Genomic DNA, 24684 nt, shown 5'->3' with positions numbered 1-24684 from the left:
GACTGTACAACTCGGAGAAAACACACACACACAAATCACTGTATAGTACACTTTAGAGAGTGAATTTTATGGTATATGAATTACATATCAATTTTTAAAATGATTTTTTAAATTCCAATTACAAGTTAGGTTAAGTTACCAAAATAAATGCTATGTAACACTTTCTTTTGCCTAATCTAATAAAAATACACTCTCCTTCTAGACAAAAAAAAAAAAAAAAAAAAAACTACACACCAGAATACTTGCTGTTATTCTGTTATGATTACTAAAATCAACCTCAGAGTAAATAATTAAAAGTTGTTTTTAAGACTGTTTTTCACTAATCTTACCAATTTTCAAATCATCAGCCAGACTTTCTTTTGTAAGACTCAACAGTTCTTTTCCATCAATGTTATTCGTCTTGAAAATACCAACAAGGTCTTTTAAACCTTGTGCACAAAGCCACATTGAGACATCCTCCTCTGACCAATCTTCAGTAAATTGCTTCAGCTGATCTTCCATGCTCCTTGCTAAACACATACACACATGAAAAGACAAGTGAGGTTAATAATAAAGTCTTTCATAACCATTCCCACTATGAACTGCAAAGTAAATGAAAAAGTTTAAAAATTTAAATTTAAATTTAAATCCCTTTGGTCAGGGCGGTACTGGGAATTGAACACAGGAATGCTTAATCACTTAGCCACATCTCCAGCCCTTTTTATTTTTAGACAGCGTTTTGCTAAATTGCTGAGGCTGGCCTTAAACTTGGAATCCTTCTGCCTCAGGCTCCAGAGTCACTAGGATTACAGGCATGCACCACCATGCTCAGCTAACTTTCCAAGAATTTCAAAAAATCAATTATCACTATGTATAAAGTATTATTTAATATTACTTAATGTTATATCAAATATTACTCTTTTGGAACTTCTTTTTCACTCCAGAAAAACAATTTTTCTTTATTATATAAAACTCATACCAGCAAAGGTTTTTGCTCTATCATCTATCTGCATGTCAGCACCAGCATTTTTAGTTAATTCTAACAGTGACAAAAATAAAATCCTAAATTATGTGCCAATGTTGTTTCATGCACCAAAAACAAAGCCAGCAAAATACAACTATAATTACTATTCTGCTTCAGGCTACATTTATCTGAAAAATTAGTATGGAGTACAAATAAACAACATACAAAACCATGGGAGGTATGATATGAGTGTGCACTCAAAAGTCTTTACCAACAGTTTTAATGTAGGTCAACTACTTTAACACTGGCTTCTCTGATTTACCCAATTTCAGGCTCAGTAGAACGCTTGCCTATTATGCACAAGGCACTGTTATGCACAAGGACCCCTAACAATAAAATAAGAGAGAGAAAAGGAGAACGAAAGAGGAGAAAAGAGTTACTAAATGTCTGATCTCAGTAGTGAGTGGGTTAAACTTGGTTGAAGATGATTAACTTACTAACCTTGGCAATGTGTTTCCTGATCAAATTGCCAGATATTTACTGTTTTGTCCATTGAACCAGTAGCAAGTAAGAGGGTATTGGGTGCAAAGGCACATGTTGTAACATACCTAGTAAATAAAAATAAACATTACGTATCTTCTAATTTTTTAATTATATTAATACAAAATGAGATTAAGTTCAGACCTGGTATGCTGGGTCAATGTGTGAAGTATATTCTGAGTATTCTGAAAGAAAACAACAAAAACAGCTTTAATATTTTCTTAGGTAAGAGTAGTTACTGATGAAGATTCACTTGACATACATTATTTATAGGTTACGCATATTCTCATATGTATTAGTAGTAACTAATATCAGTTGGAACTTCAGTGAATAGCAAAGAATGTCATTTATAACTAATAGTATTATCAAGTACTGTGGATGTGATGGTACATGCTGTAGTTCCAGCTAAGTGGGAGGCTATGGCAACGTGATCATAGTCGAGGCCAGCCTGGGCAACTTAGTGTGATTCTGTTACCAAAATAAAAATTTTAAAAGGGCTGGATGATGGAGTGCTTGCCTCACATGCAATAGGCCCTGATTCAATCCCCAGTACTGCACAAAGTATCAAATGCTTATTTCACTCTTTTTCAGGCACCAGCATTATTGTCTACTGACTACTTTCTTAGACAGTTTTAGTACAACAGATCCTTGGCATTTGATGATTTTTTAAAATTTATTAATAGTAACACAAACGTGTTAAATGAAAAAAATGTGTTTTTGCTATAGCATGTGACACAAGTCAGTGAATAGAAATTGTCACTTATATTTTGAATATACTTAAGTGGCCAACCAATATATAGATGTATTTAACTAGAACTTATATATATTTTACAAAGAAAATTTAATGTTATAACTTTTTTTGCAAATATAAACTATCAAAAAGTCGATGAGAGTGCTGGGGAAATAGTTCAGTGGTGGAGCATTTGCTTATCATGTACAAGGCCTGGGGCTCAACGCCCAGCACCCCCCACACACACATATACACAAAGTTGATGAACTATTAAAGATCTACCTAATCTAGATTGAGTATTCTTTCCCATTTCCTTTCAGACCTTTCAGTGACTTGAACTTTTGTGTGGAGCACTAAAGTTTAGATTACTTGGCTTGACATGCTAATTGATTTGCTGGCATAGCTACTGTATAAGCTCAATCATTATAAGGTTCCATTCAACCCCAATTTTCTCTTGAATATTTTTCTATTTTTCTCAATTATATCTTTGTTATATGTAAAACCTTCATTCTTCTTCATACTCTTGGTCTTTACCCACATAGATGTATGGGCAGATCTGTGGATCCATTTTTTCAATTCCACAATAACCTGATCTTTTTTATGTTAGTGTCTCAATCTTCCCAGTCTCTAGGAATAGTAGTTCACTTTCAGTTACACTCTCCAAATTCCCTGGGGTAAACATTCCTTCTTTGCTGTTATGGAAGCCTGATATAAAAGTTTAACAAGTGACTAAAAGTAATTTTTGGATATTGGTGCTCTTTTTTTTAATCTTTATTTTTATTTTGTTTACTTTTTTTAAGTGGTGCTGAGGATTGAACTCAGGGCCTCACACATGTAAGGCAAGTGCTATACCACTGAGCTATAGCCCCAGCCTGATATTGGTACTCTTAAATCTGTATTTCCTATGATCAGATTTTAAAATATGTCCATCTTAAAATCATTACTGCAATATTTAAGAGCTTATCCCAGAAATAATTCATTACTTTTCTGGTTATTTTAGCATTGGGGAGAATGTATATACTATACTATTGGGCATACTAAATAGAAGAAAACTACTTTTTCTACCATGCCTAACTGAATTTGAAGTTGTTTCACAAACATAATTAAGGTCACACAAAAGATTTTGAAATACTTACAGTATCATATATTATGACAGACTTATCCACTGATCTTTAAAAGAAAAAGAAAATTAATGATGAAAGTTTCTATAAAAACAAAGTACATTTATATAATTAGTACTCTAAATCACGTTAGTGACTTTTCTAGGTTAATAAACATAAGCATTTGGAAAGCAGTCTTTTTTTGTTTATATAAATTTTTATTTTAAAAATGCCAAATATAAAATCTATCAGAAAATTATGCACTTTATTAAAACAGTATATGCTATTTATGCTTCACAGACATAAACAGAACAAGCATCTGTGATATATAATTAAGATACAACTCCATATCATGTTAGTAACCCAAAAGGAAAAGATCATTACAAAGAAAAGTTATTACTTGCTACTTAGTTGTTTCAGATAACACTGTTTTCTACCACTGATATGGTTATACCCTAATTACTAATAATGTACGTATGGCTTGGTACCCATTTTTGAAAGTATAATTCCAAACTTGGTGTTGGAATAAAAAAAAAGATAATACAAAGAAAAACACATTATTACAACAAAGTACACAATTTTAAAACAACAGATTAAAATTTTTCTATCTGGTTATTCCTCCTTGGAAGTAGTCTTTATGCCACTATTTCGAAAAAACGAAAAAACATATCAGCAAGACAATTGTTACTACCCTCTGTATAACATCAATATTTGTACCTAATTGAAAGGTATTTGATTATAGCCTAACCATAGGAGTCACATCTATTGTCAAGCTTAAAATTCCTTGTTCAGTAGGCCATCCATTTGTTAATGAAAGATAACTTTAGAATCCTTGCTAATAATTCCAAAATAGGAATTACAGTTTAAAATTTCAAATCTAAAATAAAATACAAGAAGATGAGAAGCACAAAATGCACTCTGGATGTAGAAAAAGATTTCAAAACAGAGTGAATGGGGCTGGGGTTGTGGCTCCATGCAGAGCACTCGCCTGGCATGTGCGAGGCACTGGGTTTGATCCTCAGCACCACACAAAATAAATTAATAAAATAAAGGTATTGTGTCCAACTACAATAAAAAATATATATATGAAATACTATCAAGTAAAATTAATTGAGTATGTATATATATGCTAAGCATAATTTATAGATACTCTTATTTAGTCCTAAATTCCTCAATATATAGGTTATTATCTCTAGAGTGTATAAAATTCTTAGGGTAAAATCCACTATTTCTGAGCATCCCTTAAAAAATACACTACATATTCCATATTTATCCAAAAGAATTAAAGTCAGCATATTATAGCAATTCATACACACCCATATTCATAGTAGCATAATTCACAATAGCCAAAGTATGGACCCAGCCTAGGTGTCCATCAACAGGACACAGAAAATGTGGTATATGTACACAATGTTTTATTCAGCTATAAAGAAAAATGAAATTATGTCATTAGAATGAAAATGGATGGAACTTAAGACCATTCAGACCAAACTCAGAAGGTCAAGGATTGGATGTTTTCTCTTATATGTGGTAGCTAGAGAGGAAAAAGAAAAAGAAAAGTGTGGTGGTGGAGGGGTTATCACATGAAAAGGAAAGGGAGATCTGTAGCACAGAGGAAAAGAACAAGTGGGTAGAAGGAGGGAGTGGGAAACTGCTGGAGAGTGATATTGGCCAAATTATATTGTTATATTGTGTGTATGTACTAATATGTAACAATAAATTCCACCATGATGTACAACTATAATGTACAAATAAAAAAATGTGGAGAAAATAAAACACTACATGGTGACATTTAGCAAGATGACAGACAGGACTGCTCAGTGTTTATCACCCCTCTGATATATCAATTTGAGCAAGTATCCACAAACAAAAATACTTTCATAAGAGCTACAGAAACCAGGTATCCAGCTATAGCAATGTGACTGAGAGTAAGAAGCACATTAAATATTACTTTTGAAGATTTTATTAAGTGGAAATCTGGTCAACTGAAACGTGTGTGTGTGTGTGTGTGTGTTTTAATTTCAAGTGAATGGGTGATTGGGTGACATGGCTTTTGGTTAATTGACCTAGGCCCAGTTCTACTTAAGCTTGCTGCTTCTAAAGGGATGATAGCAAAAACTTCATTTGGAGCTGACTAGAACGCTGCTAAGTTTACATTCAAAATGGTCCTCCCATCCACTTCCCATTACATTTTGTCTCAAATTCTCACTGGTGTTGAAGCAACAATTAAAAAAAAAAAAACTAAAAGGAAATTTTATCTTCTGAGACTACCACCAGATAAAATTAAAACTAATTCCTCTTTGATGTATCATTTGAGAAGCAGTTCAAGAGGCTAATGCAGGAGGATCACAAGTTTGAGCCTCAGCAACTTACAGAGTCCCTATCTCAAAATAAAAAATAATGGACTTGGGATGTCGTTCAGTGATAAAGCACCCCGGGTTAAATCCCCAGTACCTGGGGAGCACAGAGAGAGGGAGGATCATCATTAGTGATCTTTATGAGCACTGCATTGGGAAGACATAAATTGTTAGTTAGTGTATAAAGGAAAAAGAGATGGACTGAGTTTTGGGAAAGGTGATCTCAAGCCTCATTCTGTTGGTCACTACTGAGTAAAAGAAGGCTGTTCACTTAAACCATGCCTGATACATAACAATAAAACTCCAGCTAATTTACTTATAAAATAAATAAAATGTAAATAAGCATATTTTAGAGGAGAAAGAACACTCACTTCCCATCTCTTCTAGAATAAGATTATTGGCCTCCTCCTACTACTACTTAAAAAAAAATGACACATGACTAGAGAGTTTGGGGGTAAGATGCCATACTCAGCTGTGTGTGTGTGTGTGTGTGTGTGTGTGTGTGTGTGTGTGAGAGAGAGAGAGAGAGAGAGAGAGAGAGAGAGAGAGAGAGAGAGAGAGAGATACACACCAATTAGCCCTTGCAAGAGAAGTCTGCAGTGGACGATGTTGCCAGAGCTCAGGAGCAAGTTAGTTGCAAATAGTCACATTGTCTACTCTATCTGTGCTATTTCTTTCTCATTGGTTTTCAACTCAAGACAAAGAGGGGTTTTTGTTTTTGTTTTCTTTCCTTACAATACCACTAGGGATCAAACTCAAGACCTCATACATACTAGGCAAGAGCTTTACCACTGAGTTTCATTCCCAGACCTTTCCACTTTATTTTTGAAACAAGAACTTGCTAAGTTGCTGAGGCTGGCCTCAAACTTGTATTTCTCCTGCTTCAGCCTCCCAAGTCACTGAGATCACAGTTATGCACCACAGCACCTGGCTCTTTACTTCACCTTTAATGCTATCTCCTATAGTTAGGTCTAGCACCTTAGAATTGATTTCAAAATTTCACGAGTTTTTCTAAATATAGTATATAAGGTTTGAACAAGTTTTGACAATATCTAGTTTCTGTCATTTCTAGTCTCTTTTTTCAGTGTTATTCTCCTATTTCTTTTGGTTCTATGGTTAGGATGTGGTTTAGAGTCTTGGTCCTCAGTATGCAATATGAGAAGTGGTAGGACACCTAAGAAGTGAGGCCTGGTGGGAAGTCCTTAGGTCACTGGATACTGCCTTCAGAAGGAATTAAGGTAGTCCTTGTGGAACCCTGAGTTGGTTCTCATTAGAGCACATTGTTAATAAAAGCCTAAGCCTGACCTCTGACACTGAAATGCTGTGTAGTTTCCTCTCTTGAAATGTGACCTCTTTCTTCTACATGGATTCCTGTCATTTTGAGTCCATCTACCATATGCTCCATGTAAGTGCCATGCCCTTGAACCTCCAGAACTGCAAGCTAAATACATCTTTATTTTTTTAAATAAAGTTATCCAGACTTGGGTAGTTTGATATAGTAACAAAAAAATGGACTAATACATTTTAATCTACTCAATTTCCTGCCTCTTAGAATGTGCTTTCTGTTCACCAATCCTCCTATATTTGCATAATTAATTTTATACTGCCTTTTACATAGCCACCCATATCTATGATTGACATACTTTCCCTTTAGCACACCTTCTAACTTGCAATTCTATTCTATTCTCTATTTTGCCAATTTACCTACTTAATATTCACATACCACCATCTTATCCTGTTTTTCACTATCTCCCTCTTTCTCACATGTGTCCATTCTATCTTATCAATGACTTTCAGTCACAAATGGAGTCTCTCTCACTAATAAATTGGTTTGCTCTTGTGTATCCACATATTAGGTATGGTTTAAACATGTCTGTTGATTCTTCTAAAAAACTGAAGTGCTTTTTTATTTCATCAACTTATAATTCCAACTCATTCACTTACCTGAAATATTTATCCAAATAAATAAAAAATATTCAGAAAAACATTTGAAGTCATCTTAGAGCAACATTATATACCAAAAAACTTAATAATATGAACTTCCATTTATCCAGAATGACTGTGAAAGGTCATTTCAGTTAATGCTAGTTACCTAAAAGTCACATATATACAAACTGATAAAGAATTATAATGCTATAAAACAAACAAAAACCAGTTTGAGTATCACTTAATGCTTTTTCCATGATTCAGAAGGTAAGGAAATGTTAGGATCTTGCAGTGTTAATAGGTTGTCACCATAAGTACTAACTATTTGAAAAGGGACTTAATGCATGCCTTCAAGAACACACTGCCTTGAACATCCTTCTATACGCCCTGTTGCAACTGGGTAGAGAGCTTAGCACATTAAGACGTATACCCATCTTGTGAATTAAGCTATTCCCTCAAAATAACAAAAGAAATCCAATTTTGTTTGAACTTTACACTGACTTAGAATTTAAGTCAAAGGAAAATTATGATTTTTGATGAACAATAATTATCTTTGGAGATAAAAGAGCCACATTAAAATAGTGGCAACAAAACTGTTTGGCTGACATATGACCAAGTGTTTTTTTTTTTGTAACAAAAGTTGATTTAACATTTAAAAAATCACTGTAATTCACCCCACTAACAGAGTAACAGAAAAAAATTATGGTCATCTCAAAAGATGCAAGGAAAAAAAAATCATCTGATGAAACAGAACACACTCATGATTAAAAAATTAACAAAAAACCTGTTAATTTTATATCCCCCAAACCTACAATGATCATATCTAATAATGAAAGTTTTCCCTTTGCCTTAATCAATCAAACAACAATGGCTGTCATCACTATTTCCATTACCATAGCAGCATTAACCAGTTCAGTAAGGCTGGGAAGATATTAACAGTATTAGAATTAGAAAGGAAAGGGGTTGGGGTTGTGTGGCTCAGTGGTAGAGTGCTTGCCCAGCATGTGTGATGCACTGGGTTCGATTCTCAGCACCATATTATAAGTGAATAAATAAAATAATGGTCCATTGGCAACTAAAAATTTTTTTTTTAAATTAGAAAGGAAAGGATAAACCCACCATTATCTACAAATTTTTATACACAGAAAATCCAAAATAATAAATTTTATAGATAAATCTATTGTATTTACATATACATTTCCTTATATCAGTCACAACTTTTATAATGACAATGACAAAACAATTAAGTGCCTAGAAATAAGTCTAATAAAAGATAAGCAGGATTTCTACGTGGAAGACAATTGTTGAGGGAAACTAAGACAAATAAATGGCAAAATACGCCATATTTATGGATTATAAGACTTGGTATCACAAAAATGTCAATTCTCCCCCCACATTTCAACTGATCAGACTTTATATAATCCCAACTAACACCCAAAGAGATTTATGTATGCGGAGCAGCTAATGGGAATCATTTGACAAATGATTCTAAAATTTACATGGAAGTGTCAGGAGCTAAGAACAGTCAAAATATAAAGCCTTATAAAGAAAGAGTGGTATTACAGCAAGGATGAACACAAAAATAGACACACTAGCAGGGTGAGAAACAGACCCACATATACATGGCCCTGATTTCTAACAAGGGATCACAGTAAGTGATGATGATAGAGTAATCTTCAGGAAATGGTCCTAGGACAAAAAGCCATACAGAAAGAAATGAAGCTACATTCCTAATCCACCTAATACACATAAACCAATTTTGTGAAAGGCAAAACAATGAAGGTTTTAGAAGATAACATGAAAAAACGTCAAGACCTCAGAACATAAACTAACAACACTAAAATTATGAAATTTGAGAAGGCAAATCTAGAAGGTGGCAAAAGACATTTACAACACATATAACCAACAATGATTCATGTGTAGAAATACACACCACACACACACACACACACACACACACACACACACACGTATTTAACAAGTCAATAATAAAAAGATAACCTGTAAGATGGGCTGTGGTTGTAGCTCAGTAGTAGAGTGCATGCCTAGCATGTGTGAGGTGCTGGGCTCGACCTCAGCACCACATAAAAATAAATAAATAAAGGTATAAAACAATACAATAAGATTATAAAAAAGTTTTCTAAAAAAAGATTACCTATAAGAAAATGGGCAAGAAACATTAAAAAGCAATTCATAAAGAAGAAAATACAGGGGCTGGGGATGTGGCTCAAGTGGTAGCGCGCTCGCCTAGCATGCGTGAGGCACTGGGTTTGATTCTCAGCACCACATAAAAACAAAATAAAGATATTGTGTCCATCTAAGAAATTTTTAAAAATTTTAAAAACAGAAGAAAATATAAAAGGTCAATAAACTTCTATCGAGTTCCAACCTCACAGTTTTGGGGAAATACAAATTAAAATCATAGTAACCCTATAAACCCATCAGAAGAGCTAAAATTTAAAAGACCCACAAGGCCAAATACAGGTTAGGATAAAAAAACATTACTATAGGAGTATTAATTGTTCAACCACCAGGAAATAGCTTTGGTTTTACCTCCACACAACAGAATATTATACAGTCATGAAAATTAATGACTTATTATTGTAATTAAATTCAATAATATAAATAGATATTATAAGCATAATGTTGAGTAAAGGAGGCTAGACACAAAATAATTCACCTGGTATGATTTGTTTTAAAACAGTTTTAAAAGAAAAAAGCAGTACTTTCTACAACCTGAGGTACTGTAGTCAGAAAAGAACACTAGAAGGAGAGGGTTTCTAGAATAGAACCAGCAATATTTGATTTCTTGACCCAAGTCATGGTTACACACGTAGGCATCACAATAATTCATCAAGCTATCCTTTTATGCTTTATGTGCTTTTCTGATTATATGTTCCATTTTATATCAAATGGTTTAAGAAAATTAAAGAGCTTACCCCGAGACTAGCATCTGCCCATCATGGGAAAAAGCACAAGCCAGAACAGGAGCACAGTGCCCACTCAGTGTACTTTTATACTTTAATTCAAAGCCTGCAATTAATGAAGTGAGAAAAATTAACAAGCTGACCATGCTTAGAATTTATTTTTAAGTCAACACTATTTCACTTATTTATTCAATAATCTTTAAACACCTAAAATACACAAAAATTAAAAATCCTCATGCAGCTCAGATATTGACACATTTAAGCAAATAAATGGAATGCAATGTGATTAAGAGGCTTCAAAAATCTCAATAATAAATTGAAAAATGATGTGCTCAGCAAAGGCTAGACAGGGTAACTTTATAACTACCAAATTATTTTTAAACATTTAAGCTATACCACAAACAATTTTAAAAAGAAAACATGTAAATTTTCCAAAAGACTAAGAAATCCAATGCTTATAATTTTGTAAAATCTCACATCAGCAAAACATTTTCCTATTCTGTAAGTAACAATAACCAATAATGATTTTCTTATAATTCTAACATATCTGTAACACTCCTACAGGTATGGTAAAGCCTGAAATCCTTTTTATGCTTTATAGAATTACTGAAAATAAATATCACAACTCTTACATTTAATATAAACTAAGGAAATTCAATGTTTTAGTGACAAACTATAAAAATAATTAAGAAGGTTTTATTATGTCTGATATATTTATAAATTTCACTTTGCCCACCCCAGGAGCAAAGAAAAAAGTGAAATTTATAAATATATCAAATATAATAAAACCTACTTTGAAGTGTTAATGGTTCCTAAGGAGGATGTCAAGCATTTAATTAAACAAAAGGTTATTAAAGCAGATAAAATTTTCAAGCTCAAAACAGGAGAAAAAATTATTTACCTGGAAAAGCAGATTTGTGCATTAAAAGCACCAGTACTATGTGCTAGAAATAGAGTGAATTTCAAAAGCCTGTCATTTTAACTAACACAGGAAAAATATTAAGCTATAAATCAGATGAAGACTAGAAAACTTGCAATATGACCCTAATGATTTACATTGCCATGTATACAATCATATTTCTAACTACTCCTCCCCACAAATAAAAAATTAAAATAAGATGCACATAATTTCTTAATAAAAAGGCTTTAACTACACATTTATATACTGTTACATGTACTTTGTTTTGTTTGTTGTACTGGAGATTGAACCTGGGGCCTTCTACCACTGAGCTACATCCCAGAAGTTCTGAGATAGGGTCTTGCTAAATTGCCCAGGCTGGTCTCAAACTTACATCCTCCTGCCTCAGTTTTCCAAGTAGCTGAGACTGCAGGCATGAGCCACTATGTCCAGCTTGTTAAACTTTTTAAAAAGTTACTGTAAAAATATTTTACAATGTGTGAAAAAAAGCTTTTCTTTTGAACAGTTAGTCAGGATAAGTGTAATTTTGGAAAGCCCATATACATTACTGTATTTATTGTTTCTTACCAGAATTTCACTCTGTACAGAAAGAGGCAGAAGGAAGAGTTAGGAGAGACCAGAAAGTAAAGGAAATTTCATCCTCACCAATAGGACATAAACTAAAAGGATTACTACAGGCAACCTAAGATGCAATAAATAAATTTACACTGAAAAGGAAATGTATTTCTTTCTTAATAAGCCATTCTCAACATACTAGTATAATTATGAATGACAGAAATGTAGTTTGTGATTCAACTAAAGCCTATTAGGTAACAAATAATAAAACAATTTGGGGCATCTGAATCAAGATGGCCAAGTGACCACAAAATTTCAGTCTCCATTAAAAAAATAATGAATAAATTAATAAAGACATAAATGTACATGGATGAAGAGAATCGGTAAGGAGGCCATCAGCAAACTAGAAAGTGAAACCAATTTTGGGAAGGCCAAAAGCAGAATAATTGATGAGGCAGTATAGAGGAATAACACACAGAGTACAAAGGGAGGAGGCTATAACCAGAGAAGAAAGTTATTCTGTTCTAGAGAACCCCTTAAGACATAGCTATCAGCAGCCAGAAAAAAAAAAAAAAAAATCAGAATGACAGATATTAACTTGGAAACAAAAAAATTTAACTGAAAGTCTGCACATGAGGAATCAGTGTCTGCTTCCAGTTCCTGCCTAATCCCATCCCACAGAGCCAACACAAAAGCCAGCTGCTTAACCTCCCAAGCAAAATCTAAGACAAATAATGATTGCAGGGAGAGCCCACAAAGACCTTCACCCTCTTTGCCTTCCACCCCTTCACCTTAAGAGCCAATTACCCATGTTCTCTTAAAGAGAAGCCAGCAACAACAAACGCATGAGCACAGAGTATCTGAACATTTTACTGTCCAATTCCTTTTTTCTTATTTTGGTTCTGAGGATTGAAGCCAGGGGTGCTCTACCACTCAATTATATCCTCAGTCCATTTTCTATGTTATTTTGAGAGAAGGTCTTGCTAAATTCCCAGGCAGGCCTTCAACTTGTAATCCTCCTGTCTCAGCCTTCCAAACTCTAGAATTAAAGGCAAACTCCACTGTGCCAGGCCTTACTGTTCAATTCTTAAATGGAAATAGAATACTAAGGACCACCAGCCATTTGAAGAAGCTAATATGAATGAGAAAGATCAAGGTAAGCAAAAAAAAAAAAAAAAAAAGAAAAAAAGGTCAAAGAGCAAACAGAGATGATCAGGAAACAGAAGGGAACTTAACAACAACAAAAAAAACTACTAATTCACAGCTTCAAGATCTCACACTCATAAAAAAGATGCTATAAAGAGCAAAGATGAACTTTTAGAATTTGAAAATATGATTAATGAGATAAAAATTCAAAAGAAGGTTAAAAGAAAATTCTCAGAACTTTTTCCAAAAAGTAAATAAACAGAATAGGAGAGAAATGGGAGAGGGTCAGGGCAGACATAGAGAATCAATTCAGGAGATCTAGTTCAACTGTTGGGAGTTATAAACAGAGAAAAGCAGAAAGGGCATCATTAAAGAAATAACATTAAGGAAGAGCATATTCCAAAACTGAACAAAATAAGCTTCTACACTGAAAGGCTCACCTGAGGTGACAGGATAATGCAGGGGGGAAAAAAAAAGCTCACATACTACCAAAACACAGTAACTACAATGAGTAATTTAAAAATATGGGAGTAAAAATGTGTACAGAAATTGTTTTAAAAAATCACCAAAAGAGATGAAATAAATAAAATACAAACTGGTAATAAGAATCTGTGTAACAGAGGTAGGGACCAGGTTAGAAGCAGCAGTGAACATCCAACTTTAAATCATATGTATATATCATTTTGATTCAAAGTTTCTGGTAATTGCTTTCAGATTACCTTAAGTAAATAGGTAAAACAGAAATCTTATTCAGTTCACAAATTATGTTAGAGAAAACTTGAAAACATACCTAAGACATGGCTAAAAGAAACAACCCAGATTTTGACTTGGCAATCCTGACCACATGATGCCAATCGAAAACACTGAAGTCCTTGTTCTCCATCTGAAACAGGACATTTGTTGAAACATAAACACAAAGAATTGGGGAAAGATTTAAATCAAAAAATTTCAAAATATCCATTAAAGAATTTCCTTTTAAATAGGTATCTTATATAATGTTAAGCCTGTAATTTCTATAATAAAATGCCTTTAAGACTATAACTCACCAATATTGAACCATAAAGTAGGGCACATTCAGCAAGGTCCAGTGATATACCCTGTAGTTCAAGATACTTGGGAGACTGAGGCAGGAGGATTTCAAATTTGAGGGCAGCCTGGGTGACTTAGCTGGTCCCTATCTCAAAATAAAAAGTTTAAAAAGGGATGGGGATGTAGCTCAGTGACAGAGCACCCCTGGGTTCAATTCCCAGTACTATAAAAAAGAAAAAAAAAAAGTGGGGCATCTTCCAACTCAATTTTAGAGTTTATGAGTCTCCACTAATGGAAAAAATTGGGAAGAAGAATCAGTCATAAGAATATTCATGATTTGGGCTGGGGATGTGGCTCAAGCGGTAGCGCGCTTGCCTGGCACGCATGCGGCCCGGGTTTGATCCTCAGCACCACATACAAACAAAGATGTTGTGTCCGCTGAAAACTAAAAAAATAAATATTAAAAAATTCTCTCTCTCTAGAAAAAAAAAAGAATATTCATGGTTAATCATTCCCAACTTAACTATTTTCTGATATGCCAGATTTCCTTCCCTTCACTCCTCTTTGAAGTACTAGGAATTGAACCAAGATACTAGAATAGGCTAGGCAAATGCCCTACTACTTTTTGTTGTTGTTGTTACTGGGAATTGAAGCCAGGGGCATTTAACCACTGAGTCTCATCCCCAGTTCCCACCCCCCACTTTTTAAGACAGGGTCTCACTAAGTTGCTTAGGTACTTGCTAAATTGCTGAGACTGACTTGGAACTTGCAATCCTCCTGCCTCAGCCTTCTAAATCGCTGGGATTACAAGCATGTGCCACTGCACCTTGCCAAATGTTCTACTTTTAAGGACATCCCCAGCTTTTTTTATTTTGAGATATGATCTTGCTAAATTGTCCAGGCTGGCCTTAACTTGCAATTCTCCTGCTTCAGCCTCCAGAGAAGCTGAGATTACAGGCATGCACAAGATGCCAGCTGATAAATCTGTTCCTTAAAAGCCTATTCTATAATTCAGTTGGAGTAACAGTAAGAATTTATTTTACATTGATTTAATCAAAGGAAAGGGTAGAATTATATAAATCCAAAATAACATCAATTCAGCTCATTTGGTAGAAAGTATTATACAATTTAGGGGCAGTAATCAAATAAATTTGGAACTTTAAAAACAAGTCACTAATTTATGCTTAGAGAATTTCAGCATATCACAATATATCTTCTAGATTAACTCACTAGAATTTCCACCTAATATCACAGATGGAGTTTCATCAGAGGCAGTTTGGCCTCATATAAAATAAAACATAATTACATAGTATTAGATTTACATATTTGGGTACATGAATTTTTCCTACAGACTCTGTCTCACTAAAAATACACATACTATATTAACACACAACAAATTTACTTCCATTTCATTGCAAGTTTTTCTAACTCCATGAGACTTCCACATTTCAAAAGCATTTTGGTTTATGCAGCACAGGTTCAGACAAGGTATAACTCTTCACAGATTATAAATGTAAGCAATTCCTGATCATTTCTAAGTCTTTCATAAGGTGAAACATTTTACCCAATAAATAATTAATGGTAACGTATTAAACTTGTTAAGACACCTATTTTTTTTCATTGTTTCTTGACTAAGTAGATCCTTTGTAGTTAATTCCTAAGTTGCCATAAGTAATGAGAATTCAGCTAAGGCAATCGAAAATTATAGAACATAAAACATGCCAATGCTCAATATCTAAATATAACATTTAAATATACAGGAAAAATATTTAAATCTTAATAATAATCCAATCCAAATGTTATGGTTTATAGATGAGGTGTCCCTCAAAAGTTCTTGTGTTAATTCAGGAATATTCAAAGGTGAAATAATTAGATTGTGGGAACTGTAACCTAATTAAGTCCATTCTACTTTGAATGGACTAACTGGTGGTAACACAATAGGTAGGTGGGGTATGGCTAGAAGTGGCAGTTCACTAGGGGCTTGCCCTGAAAGGATGCATCTTCCCAGTGGCCCCTTCCTCTCCTCTCTCTGCTTCCTGGCCACCAGGAACAACGGAGCAGTGATTTTCAACCATGCCCCTCCACCATGATGCTTTGCCTTACCTTGGGCCCAGAGCAATGACATCAGCCCACCATGGACTAAACCGAGTCAAAATAATTGTTGTTCTTAGAGGGGTATTTTGGTCACAGCAATGAAAAACTAACACATCAATTTTTCTTTGCCACTTAAAAACTGAAGAGATCAATTATCCTTGAGTACAAATGTGATTATTTTTCCTTATTTGAGCAAAATTTCATAAGAAGAGCCAATATGTTGTAAATTTTACAGATATTAACATACACCAAATTAACAAATTAAAATTATATGCTTTATCTTTCAAGTAAGTAGTTTCCATAAATTCCCATAATAATCACTTTTAAAGTATATATCAGTCTGCTTCAGAGAATGCACATATTAGGCCAGTATCTATTTCAACAGAAGCACTGAAGAAAGAACATAGATCAAAATGATACTGAGAGAAATGTTACTTTGAAACACACTGTAAAGATAGGATAGGGATATGCATATTACTTCAGAATCTTGGCCTGGTTTAGTGAACCTTTCTGACCTCAAAAATGGCTGATAGTTTACTCAAATACTAGCTACTACAATAACGGTATTTCATTGAAAATCTACTTTCAGATCACTCAGAACCAAAAAAAAAAAAAAAAAAGAGAGAGAAGAGAAGAAGAAGAAACCTAAATAGTCCCCATGTTTATATAATTCTTTAACAATTCATTGAGTGCCTACAAGATACAGAGAAGAGGGCTGGGGTTGTAGATCAGTGGTAGCATGCTTGCCTAGTATGTGTGAGGCACTGGTTTCGATAATTGGCACTACATAAAAATAAGTAATAAAAAATAAAGGTATCGTGTCCATCTACAATTAAAAAAAATTTTTAAAAAGGTGTAGAGAAGGTACCCAGAGATGGAAGAAATGATTCTTGTTATGAATAAGTCATTATTCTTACAATAAAACAATATATTAAAAGAATAAATCAAATTAGGGAATTAATATAAGAGGAGAAAAGAAAATATATTAATCTGCTACATGATGTTAAAAGACTAAAAAATTAAAAATTTCAGTGAAAAACTGAAAGAAATACTGCTCACCAATCTGTACCTAGATTTCTAGGCCTATCTACATTTCACAGCACAGTGTTCCAGCCAACATGAAGAATATAGACCCAAGCATATCTGCATGGAACTTATACGCTAATAGGAAAAATGCCATTAATCATTATCCATGTATAAACCAGGAGCAGTAGGGTTCACCCATAATCCCAGGTACTCAAGAGGCTGAAACAAACGAATTACCTAAGCCTAGGAGTTTGAGTCCAGCCTGGGCAATATAGAGAGAACCCATTTCAAAAATTAAAACCAAAAAAATTACCCATATGATTAAATATGTAATTAAAAACTGTGATACTTTTGTAAGCACTATGTAAGAAAAATAAAGTATACAAATAAAAGATTATATCAAAATGATAGATTTAATGCAGAGTAAAAGCAGGGGAGGGGTCATCTGAAGTGATTTTTCAGCTAAAGCATGACTAAAGAGAAAACCATGTGAAGGGTCACATTTAAAATCCTTGGAAAAATCTTAGACGCAAAATCAAGGAAAAAAGAAATACCAGTGTGGGGCTGGGGTTACGGCTCAGCAGTAGAGTGCTGGACAAGGCCCTGGGTTCGATCCTCAGCCCCATGTAAAAATAAATAAATAAATAAAGATATTGTATCCAACTACAACTAAAAAATAATTTAAAGAAAAGAAATACCAGTGTGGCAAAAGAGAATGCTAGAGGCCAAGAATGATTTAAGATTAAATTGAAATAGAATATGCAAGGTTCCTACTTGCTTTGCCCTTTGGATTTGGGACTTTATCTTACCTTAATTATATCTTAAATCATTGATGGGTTTGAAATATGGAATGCTGAAAACATACTATCTACTATCTGGACGAGTTGCTGAACAATAAGGTAATAACTAGCCATATATGGGTACTGAACATTTGAAATGTAGTTAGTCCAAACTGAAATGTGAGACAATATATACACTAGACTTTGAAGACTTATTACAAAAAGGAAAAATATTTAATAATTTCTATTATTATTAAAATAATACAACAGATATATCGGGTAAAAATACATTACTCAAATTAATTCCATCTACTAGGAAATTTTTAATTTACCTATGTGGCTCTCATTACATTGCTATGGACAATACTGATCTGCAAACAAGTCTGGAGAGAGCAAAAGCAGAATTTCCATTCTCACATAGAGAATGAAAATAAAAAAGGGAAACTTTCCAATTATCTGTTTAATACCAAAAGTCTATGTTCAGGAGTTTTGTTTAATCTTTTTTTTTAAAAAAAATTAGGTTGTCAACATTTTATTTTAAAAAGTTAGTTTTTGAAAAATCAAATAAGTAAATGGGAAATCCAGCTCATTTCCAACTTTTTAAATTTAACTTCACATTTCTATCTGAGTATCAATCTAGTGTATTTAAAAATCACAGTAAAACCAATGGGGTCAAATCCTCTAACTTGCCATATTCTAGGAATCTGAATGTATTATACCAAGATAAATCATCCCTTACATATACTAAAAATAGTGTTTTTTTGGATCTAAAGAAAGAAAAGATGATTTCTCAAAAGGAACAAATTTACTAATGACAATATGAAAATGAATGAAAGGGCAAAAAGTTACACAAATTACAAACAGGAATTTCTAGTGCTTGAAAGGATAAAATAACTAACCAGAAACTGGCTGTGAAGAAAAATCGCAGCAGGTTATACCAAGATCATGTGCTTTTTCACTATGCAGACACCTCATTTTATCATCCCACACTGTTAAATCTCCACATGAGGAGCCAGTGACAAAGAGGTTTCCATTAGGAGAAAATGCACAGGCCATCAAGGAGCCATCCTTAACACTACTGCATCTGAAATAAAAGCAAAAAGGGGTGTTTTCATTTCAGAGCATCTTTGACTTTATATTACAATCTCTAACAGCAACATAATATAACTGAAAGAGGGTAAATGGCTATCACTTCAGCAAAGAGAAAGGGCAACCTGATGCCTACAGAAATAAAAGTATCATTTATGTGTTATAAACTGAGATGTGCTTTCTAAAGTTATAGGAGGATTTAAACATCTTAAAGTGTTCAAGCCTAAATTATAGGAATATGAACAAATGTCCACATCTCTCCATATCTTTCTATTTGGCAAGCCACTATGAACACATTAAAATCTACAAAACTTTAAAAAAAAGCAATTACAATCAACAATAACCATAGCCATATTTTTAAAAAGGTAATATGAAGCCAGGTACCATGGCACACTTCTGTAATCCCAGTAACATAAGATGAGGCAAAAGATCACAAGTTCAAGGCTAGCCTAAGTAACTTACAAGACATCTCAAAATAAAAAAGGAATGGGGATGTAGCACAATGGCAGAGTGACACTGGTTTCAATTCCCAGTACTTTAAAAAAAAAAAAGTAATATGAGGGCTGTGGATGTGGCTCAAGTGGTAGCGCGCTTGCCTGGCATGCGTGCGGCCCGGGTTCAATCCTCAGCACCACATACAAACAAAGATGTTGTGTCCGCCGAAAACTAAAAATAAATAAATAAATAAATATTAAAAAAAAAAGTAATATGAAACTATTTAAATGGAAAAACAAGTTACTGAGGTCAAAAGCACTTGCAACTTCTGTGTTTTTTAAAATCACCCAGATGCAATAGTAGGGCTTTTATTTGAAAGGAAAATGTTATGAACAAATTACCATCTCTTGGAAAAAGAGGAAAGCACTATGCAGACAATATTATTTTCTCAATTAGAAAAAAATAGAATGATGAGAACCCAATAATTATTTGAGTATTAATTATATACATTGGAGAAGATATGCTATAAAGACAGAAGTCATCACCTAATAAGTGCAAAAAAAATTCCTTGGCTATGAGATGAATTTTATTCATATAAAATACATTTTGCTTTTATGCTTTCCCATCAAGCTAAGTGTTTATATAACACCACTTAAAACACAATAGCTTCTTAAACCGTAACACCTAAACTTAAATGAGCAACAGTTGACCTTCTGACATTTGTGCTCTGAATGACAGGGAATAAGAGGAGGGATAGGAACATTAGGTTATTTTAACTCAGTAAGAATGAAAGTCTCTGTTTTTAATGTACTTAAAGTGTAACTTCTAGTACATTTTACACTAATATAAATAAAAATTTATGGTTTTAATTTGATAAGTTGCAACATAATATCACTAGTGTAAATTGATTGATGTATTTTTCTTCCCAAAAGAGTCTTTTAGGTGGGTCATGCCCTTGGCCCCACAACCCTTGCAGAAATAGTCACTACATTCTTTCTTCCAGGCTTGGTCAATCTACTCAGCAAGAATTCTAGCTAGGGAACTAGTTGTATCTCCTCAGCAGGATTTACCTACCAATACTTTACTATTGAAAAAATAAGTGACAAAAATAAGCCTAAAATTACTGAGCCTAATTCAAAAGGCTACTTTCTTTGCCTAATACTTATAGCAAAAATCTACAAAAGTCTAAGATTAACCCTTACCTTTAAAAATATTGGAAATTTAAAACTCTCTCAAAGGCAAACAAAACTACCACAAGAATCATATTAAACATTTGTTTGTTTGTTTGTTTTTACTTTCAACAAATAGGTCAAAATATTATTCCTGGGGCTAGGGTTGTAGCTTAGTGGTAAAGTGCTTGACTAGTATGTGTGAGGCACTGGGTTTGATCCTCAGCACTGCAAATAAATAAGTAAGTAAATAAATATATAAAGATATAATAACATTATAAAAACTATATTAAAAATATATTTTTCCTTATGCTGTTTGACAACTACCTGCTTCAGAAGATCATTAAGATATTTTGCTTTCTGCTTTTTTACATCTTGCTAAAAATGAAAAGGATTTAAATACTCATACCTATATGACTTGTATGACTGCGCATTCCACAAAACAACAGTTCCATCAGCTGCGCCCGATACCAAACAAGTGGAGTCTGGGGAAAACCGGCAAACCCTCACGGGGCTACCACCGGGCTGTTGCATCACTGCCAGAGTCTGTCCATTTTGAGTACTCCACAGGACAGTGGTACCATCTGTTGAACATGATGCCAAAATATGTCCTGAAGGAGAGAAACAGCAGCAGTGGACAGCATACGTGTGGAACTTCAATGGAGAGTACGGCAGTTCAGTAAAGTCAATTAAGGAGTACAGGCGAATTGTTTTGTCCAAGGAGCAAGTAGCCAAGAGAGACGAGGAGAAGGCACAGCAGTTGACATCATCACCATGATCAGCTAGTGTGTGAATGAGTTTCACCATATTCTTTATTTAAAGTAAAACCACCTGCAATTTTTAAATAGGTAAAGGTTACATAACCCTAGGAAACAAATAATGGCAACTCAAGTCAATATAAGAGTCAAAATCAAAGAATTTGCTCAAAATCAAAGAAAGAAATATATTAATATTTTTGAAGGAAAATCCATTACCTAGGATGAGGATAATTTGGAGGAACATAAAATATTTACAGGACTATAACCTCTGATGATGAGCATACCTACCATGGTCATATCAATAAAGCTCCACAACTCTTGACAAAGAACCTTGATAAATAACTTCAAACCAATTGAATGTTGAGCTTTCAAAACCTCAGGAACTTATTTCATCTTTGAAAGCCCTTCCCTAATTCTCAACATTGCCTCATTTTAGATCAACTCAAAAATATTCTTCACTTTCTTAACACTGTCTCAGCTGCTCCTTCCACTGGGTGGAGCTAAGGCTATTTGCTCTGCCTTTAACATGCAACTGTAGGTTTTACATAAAAAACTAACAAAAATTAAAATTTAAGTGGCTGTGTTGAAAGCCACGTTATCGTGATTTGTCATCGTGTCGGATAAAGTGTAAAGTACAAAAAACTTGAGATGAGTAACTAATTCTGAACAAGTCAAGGAAATCAAGAGGGGCCAAAAAAAAAAAAAAAAAAGACTATACTCAAAAACAAATTTATGAATTTAAAATAAAATCTAGCCAGGCATGGTGGCACACACGTGCCTGTAATCCCAGCAACTTGGGATGCTGAGGCAGGAGGATCAAAAAGTTCAAGTTTGAGACCAGCTTCAACAAATTAGTGAGACCTCCAGCAACTTATTGATATTGTCTCAAAATAGAAAAATAAAAAGAGCTAGGGATATAGCTCAGTGGCAAAGCACCCCTGGGTTCAAACCCTAGTATCACTACCATCACTAATAACGATAATGATAATAATAATAATAATAATATCCAAACTCCTCCCCATGACTCATAAAACCTTAAATGATTTGATTTTTGCTTGCCAACTTCTCAAATTTCAACTCCCTGGCCAAACTCATTCTATTCTTTCATTTTCATAAAGCAGTTTGCTTGAGCTGAAATAATTTCTCCTCTACTATTGGGATCCTATTGCTCACTGAAATCTCAAATTCAATGTCCCTCCTCAGAAATGGTTACCCTAGCTGAAGTGGCCAGTTTCTTAGCTAAGACATCACCCCCATTTTAATTATCAGTGTAGCAATTACCATTATCAGATATTTTTTTGAATTATTTGTCTCAAGACACTAGAACATGTTCTTGAGGAGGTATTTAATCTATCTTGCTCACTCTGTAACCACAGCAGCCTCAGCCCCTATTATGTGTTCAAATAACTATGTGTTGAATATTTTTTTTTTGTTAAATCCAAGTGTGTTTTAGCCTTGAAATGCTATATATGGAATATAATTAGAAAATAAAGCCATCAAAACTTTTTTTTTTTTTTTTTAATTTCTTCGCAGTGGAAAAATGGTGTAGAAAGAGGTAGTATTCAGTGCTGAAGGACGAGAATAACCTTGGCCTGTAAGATTCTCTGGTCTTATTTACAGAAATCTCTACTTTAAAAACAAAGAAAGAAAATTAAAAAAAAAAAAAAATGGTCATGACTTTCCCCATCTTCACCTTATCCCAAAAGTTCAGGCTCTTTTTCTGGTCGTCTCAGAGAGGGCAGGAAGCATAAAAAATTCTGGTAGATTATCGCCTGTATTATTGTGCTGAAAGCAATGAAGATCAGGTGGTGCTTTCTGGAGAACTTCCAAATCCCAACTGTGCGAGTGCACACAGGGTATTTCCCAAACTCACTCTGGCTCCCACCACTTCGTGGCACTGGGCCCCCTCGGCGGTGTGGGGCGGTACAGCCTCAGAAGCAAGAGATGGTGACCCGCTAGGTAGGTCTGAAAAGCGCACTCAAGCCTACCTCTCTCTACCTGTCACAGGTGTGGGCGTCCCGCCCGGGCTCAGCTGTCATGCTAACGCTAAACCTCGGGCAAAGTCGCTCAGCAAGCCAAGGTCAACACACGCAAGCATCCTCGTCCAATACAAACCAAACCCTACAGGCGCCAGACACCCCCAAAATAAAGCCCGCGACTTACTTCCCTTGCACCAAAGAGTTTGCCCAACTCTTGAGCCGACTGGCCTCCGGGAGGAGGCGGCCTCTGGAGCGCGCGTTTACCGCGCGGCTGACTCGCACTGCTCTAGGCTGGGGCTTGCACCCGCACCTGCCAACCGAGGCGGCACAACAGCGCGTCCCTGCCGTCGAGGTCCCGGTCCGGTCCGGTATGCTGAGAACCGATTCCGGAACACCGAAAGGTTCACACGCCGCCAACAAGGAAGCACTGAGGGCGGGTAGCCGCGGCCAAGCCGGTCGGTGGGCACGGCCTCGCTCACCACGACGAACGGGAGGGAGCGGACCGTGCCGGGCGGGCGGCGCAAGTCACGTGAGGTACAGGTGAGGCCCGCAAGGCCTCAGCCCAGGGAAAATCACCGGCGGAAACAGGCCCCGCCCTCAGGGCTGCTCGGCGCATGCGTACCCTACTGCCTCGGGCAGAGCGCTCCTCAGTATTCTGGAGTGCGCTGTAGAGGTGAGTTCGGACTTCTGAGACTTTAGGTAGCAGTTTTTTCTCAGTTGAATGTAACATCTAATTATATTCTAAAGTACTGCCAAACAGTATTCATGAATGAATCCCTGAAGTGTGCTTATGAAGGGACACCGCATCTACATGTATCCCACTTTAAAATTTTTAAATCTCCCTTTACCTTACTGTATTTCTCCAGCCTACACTGTCTTGGTTCTCCTCTTAGACTTTTTAATTGGTTTCTTCTGTTTATGCTAGCCTTCGGGGTCCTCAACGCAGTGTCCTCTGCCGTTGCCTGCATGCCTGGGTTTCCCAAAGCTGTCTGTCCTGTACTGGCTGCTAAACCCCCTGACCCAGTCCTGAGGTTTCCCTACCCACCAGACTGGGCCCAGTGGCTATCCATGTGTCCCCTGACCCATTGTGCATTTCTTCAGCCTTTCCCCAGTATAGACTGCGGGTTCCCATGGGTAATTGACTACACAATTGCCCTACCAGTACATTAAAATATATCAGCCC

General features: G+C 35.1%; 1 protein-coding gene across 3 annotated transcripts in view; it reads right to left on the bottom strand.

Annotated features, from left to right (window-relative positions):
• The window catches only part of Wdsub1 (WD repeat, sterile alpha motif and U-box domain containing 1), a 44632-nt gene extending 20621 nt beyond the window's left edge, over positions 1-24011 (bottom strand). The window contains exons 1-9 of one of the 3 annotated variants that reach the window (XM_076865985.2): positions 23686-24011; positions 21174-21595; positions 18971-19155; positions 13934-14026; positions 10536-10629; positions 3350-3383; positions 1628-1668; positions 1445-1551; positions 330-509 (exon numbers count right to left, since the gene is read on the bottom strand). In XM_076865985.2, the coding sequence (XP_076722100.2) occupies positions 330-509; positions 1445-1551; positions 1628-1668; positions 3350-3383; positions 10536-10629; positions 13934-14026; positions 18971-19155; positions 21174-21571 (1132 nt within the window). In that variant the 5' untranslated portion in view covers positions 21572-21595; positions 23686-24011. The remainder of the gene's footprint in view (positions 1-329; positions 510-1444; positions 1552-1627; positions 1669-3349; positions 3384-10535; positions 10630-13933; positions 14027-18970; positions 19156-21173; positions 21596-23685) is intronic. The other 2 variants (XM_076865986.2, XM_076865987.2) reach the window with 2 other exon arrangements.
• Between the last annotated feature and the right edge of the window lie 673 nt (positions 24012-24684).

Source organism: Callospermophilus lateralis, chromosome 9, assembly GCF_048772815.1.
Source record: "Callospermophilus lateralis isolate mCalLat2 chromosome 9, mCalLat2.hap1, whole genome shotgun sequence".
Taxonomy (NCBI): Eukaryota; Metazoa; Chordata; class Mammalia; order Rodentia; family Sciuridae; genus Callospermophilus; species Callospermophilus lateralis.
Note: the sequence above shows the minus strand (reverse complement) of the source record. Positions and strands in the feature narration are given on the sequence as shown.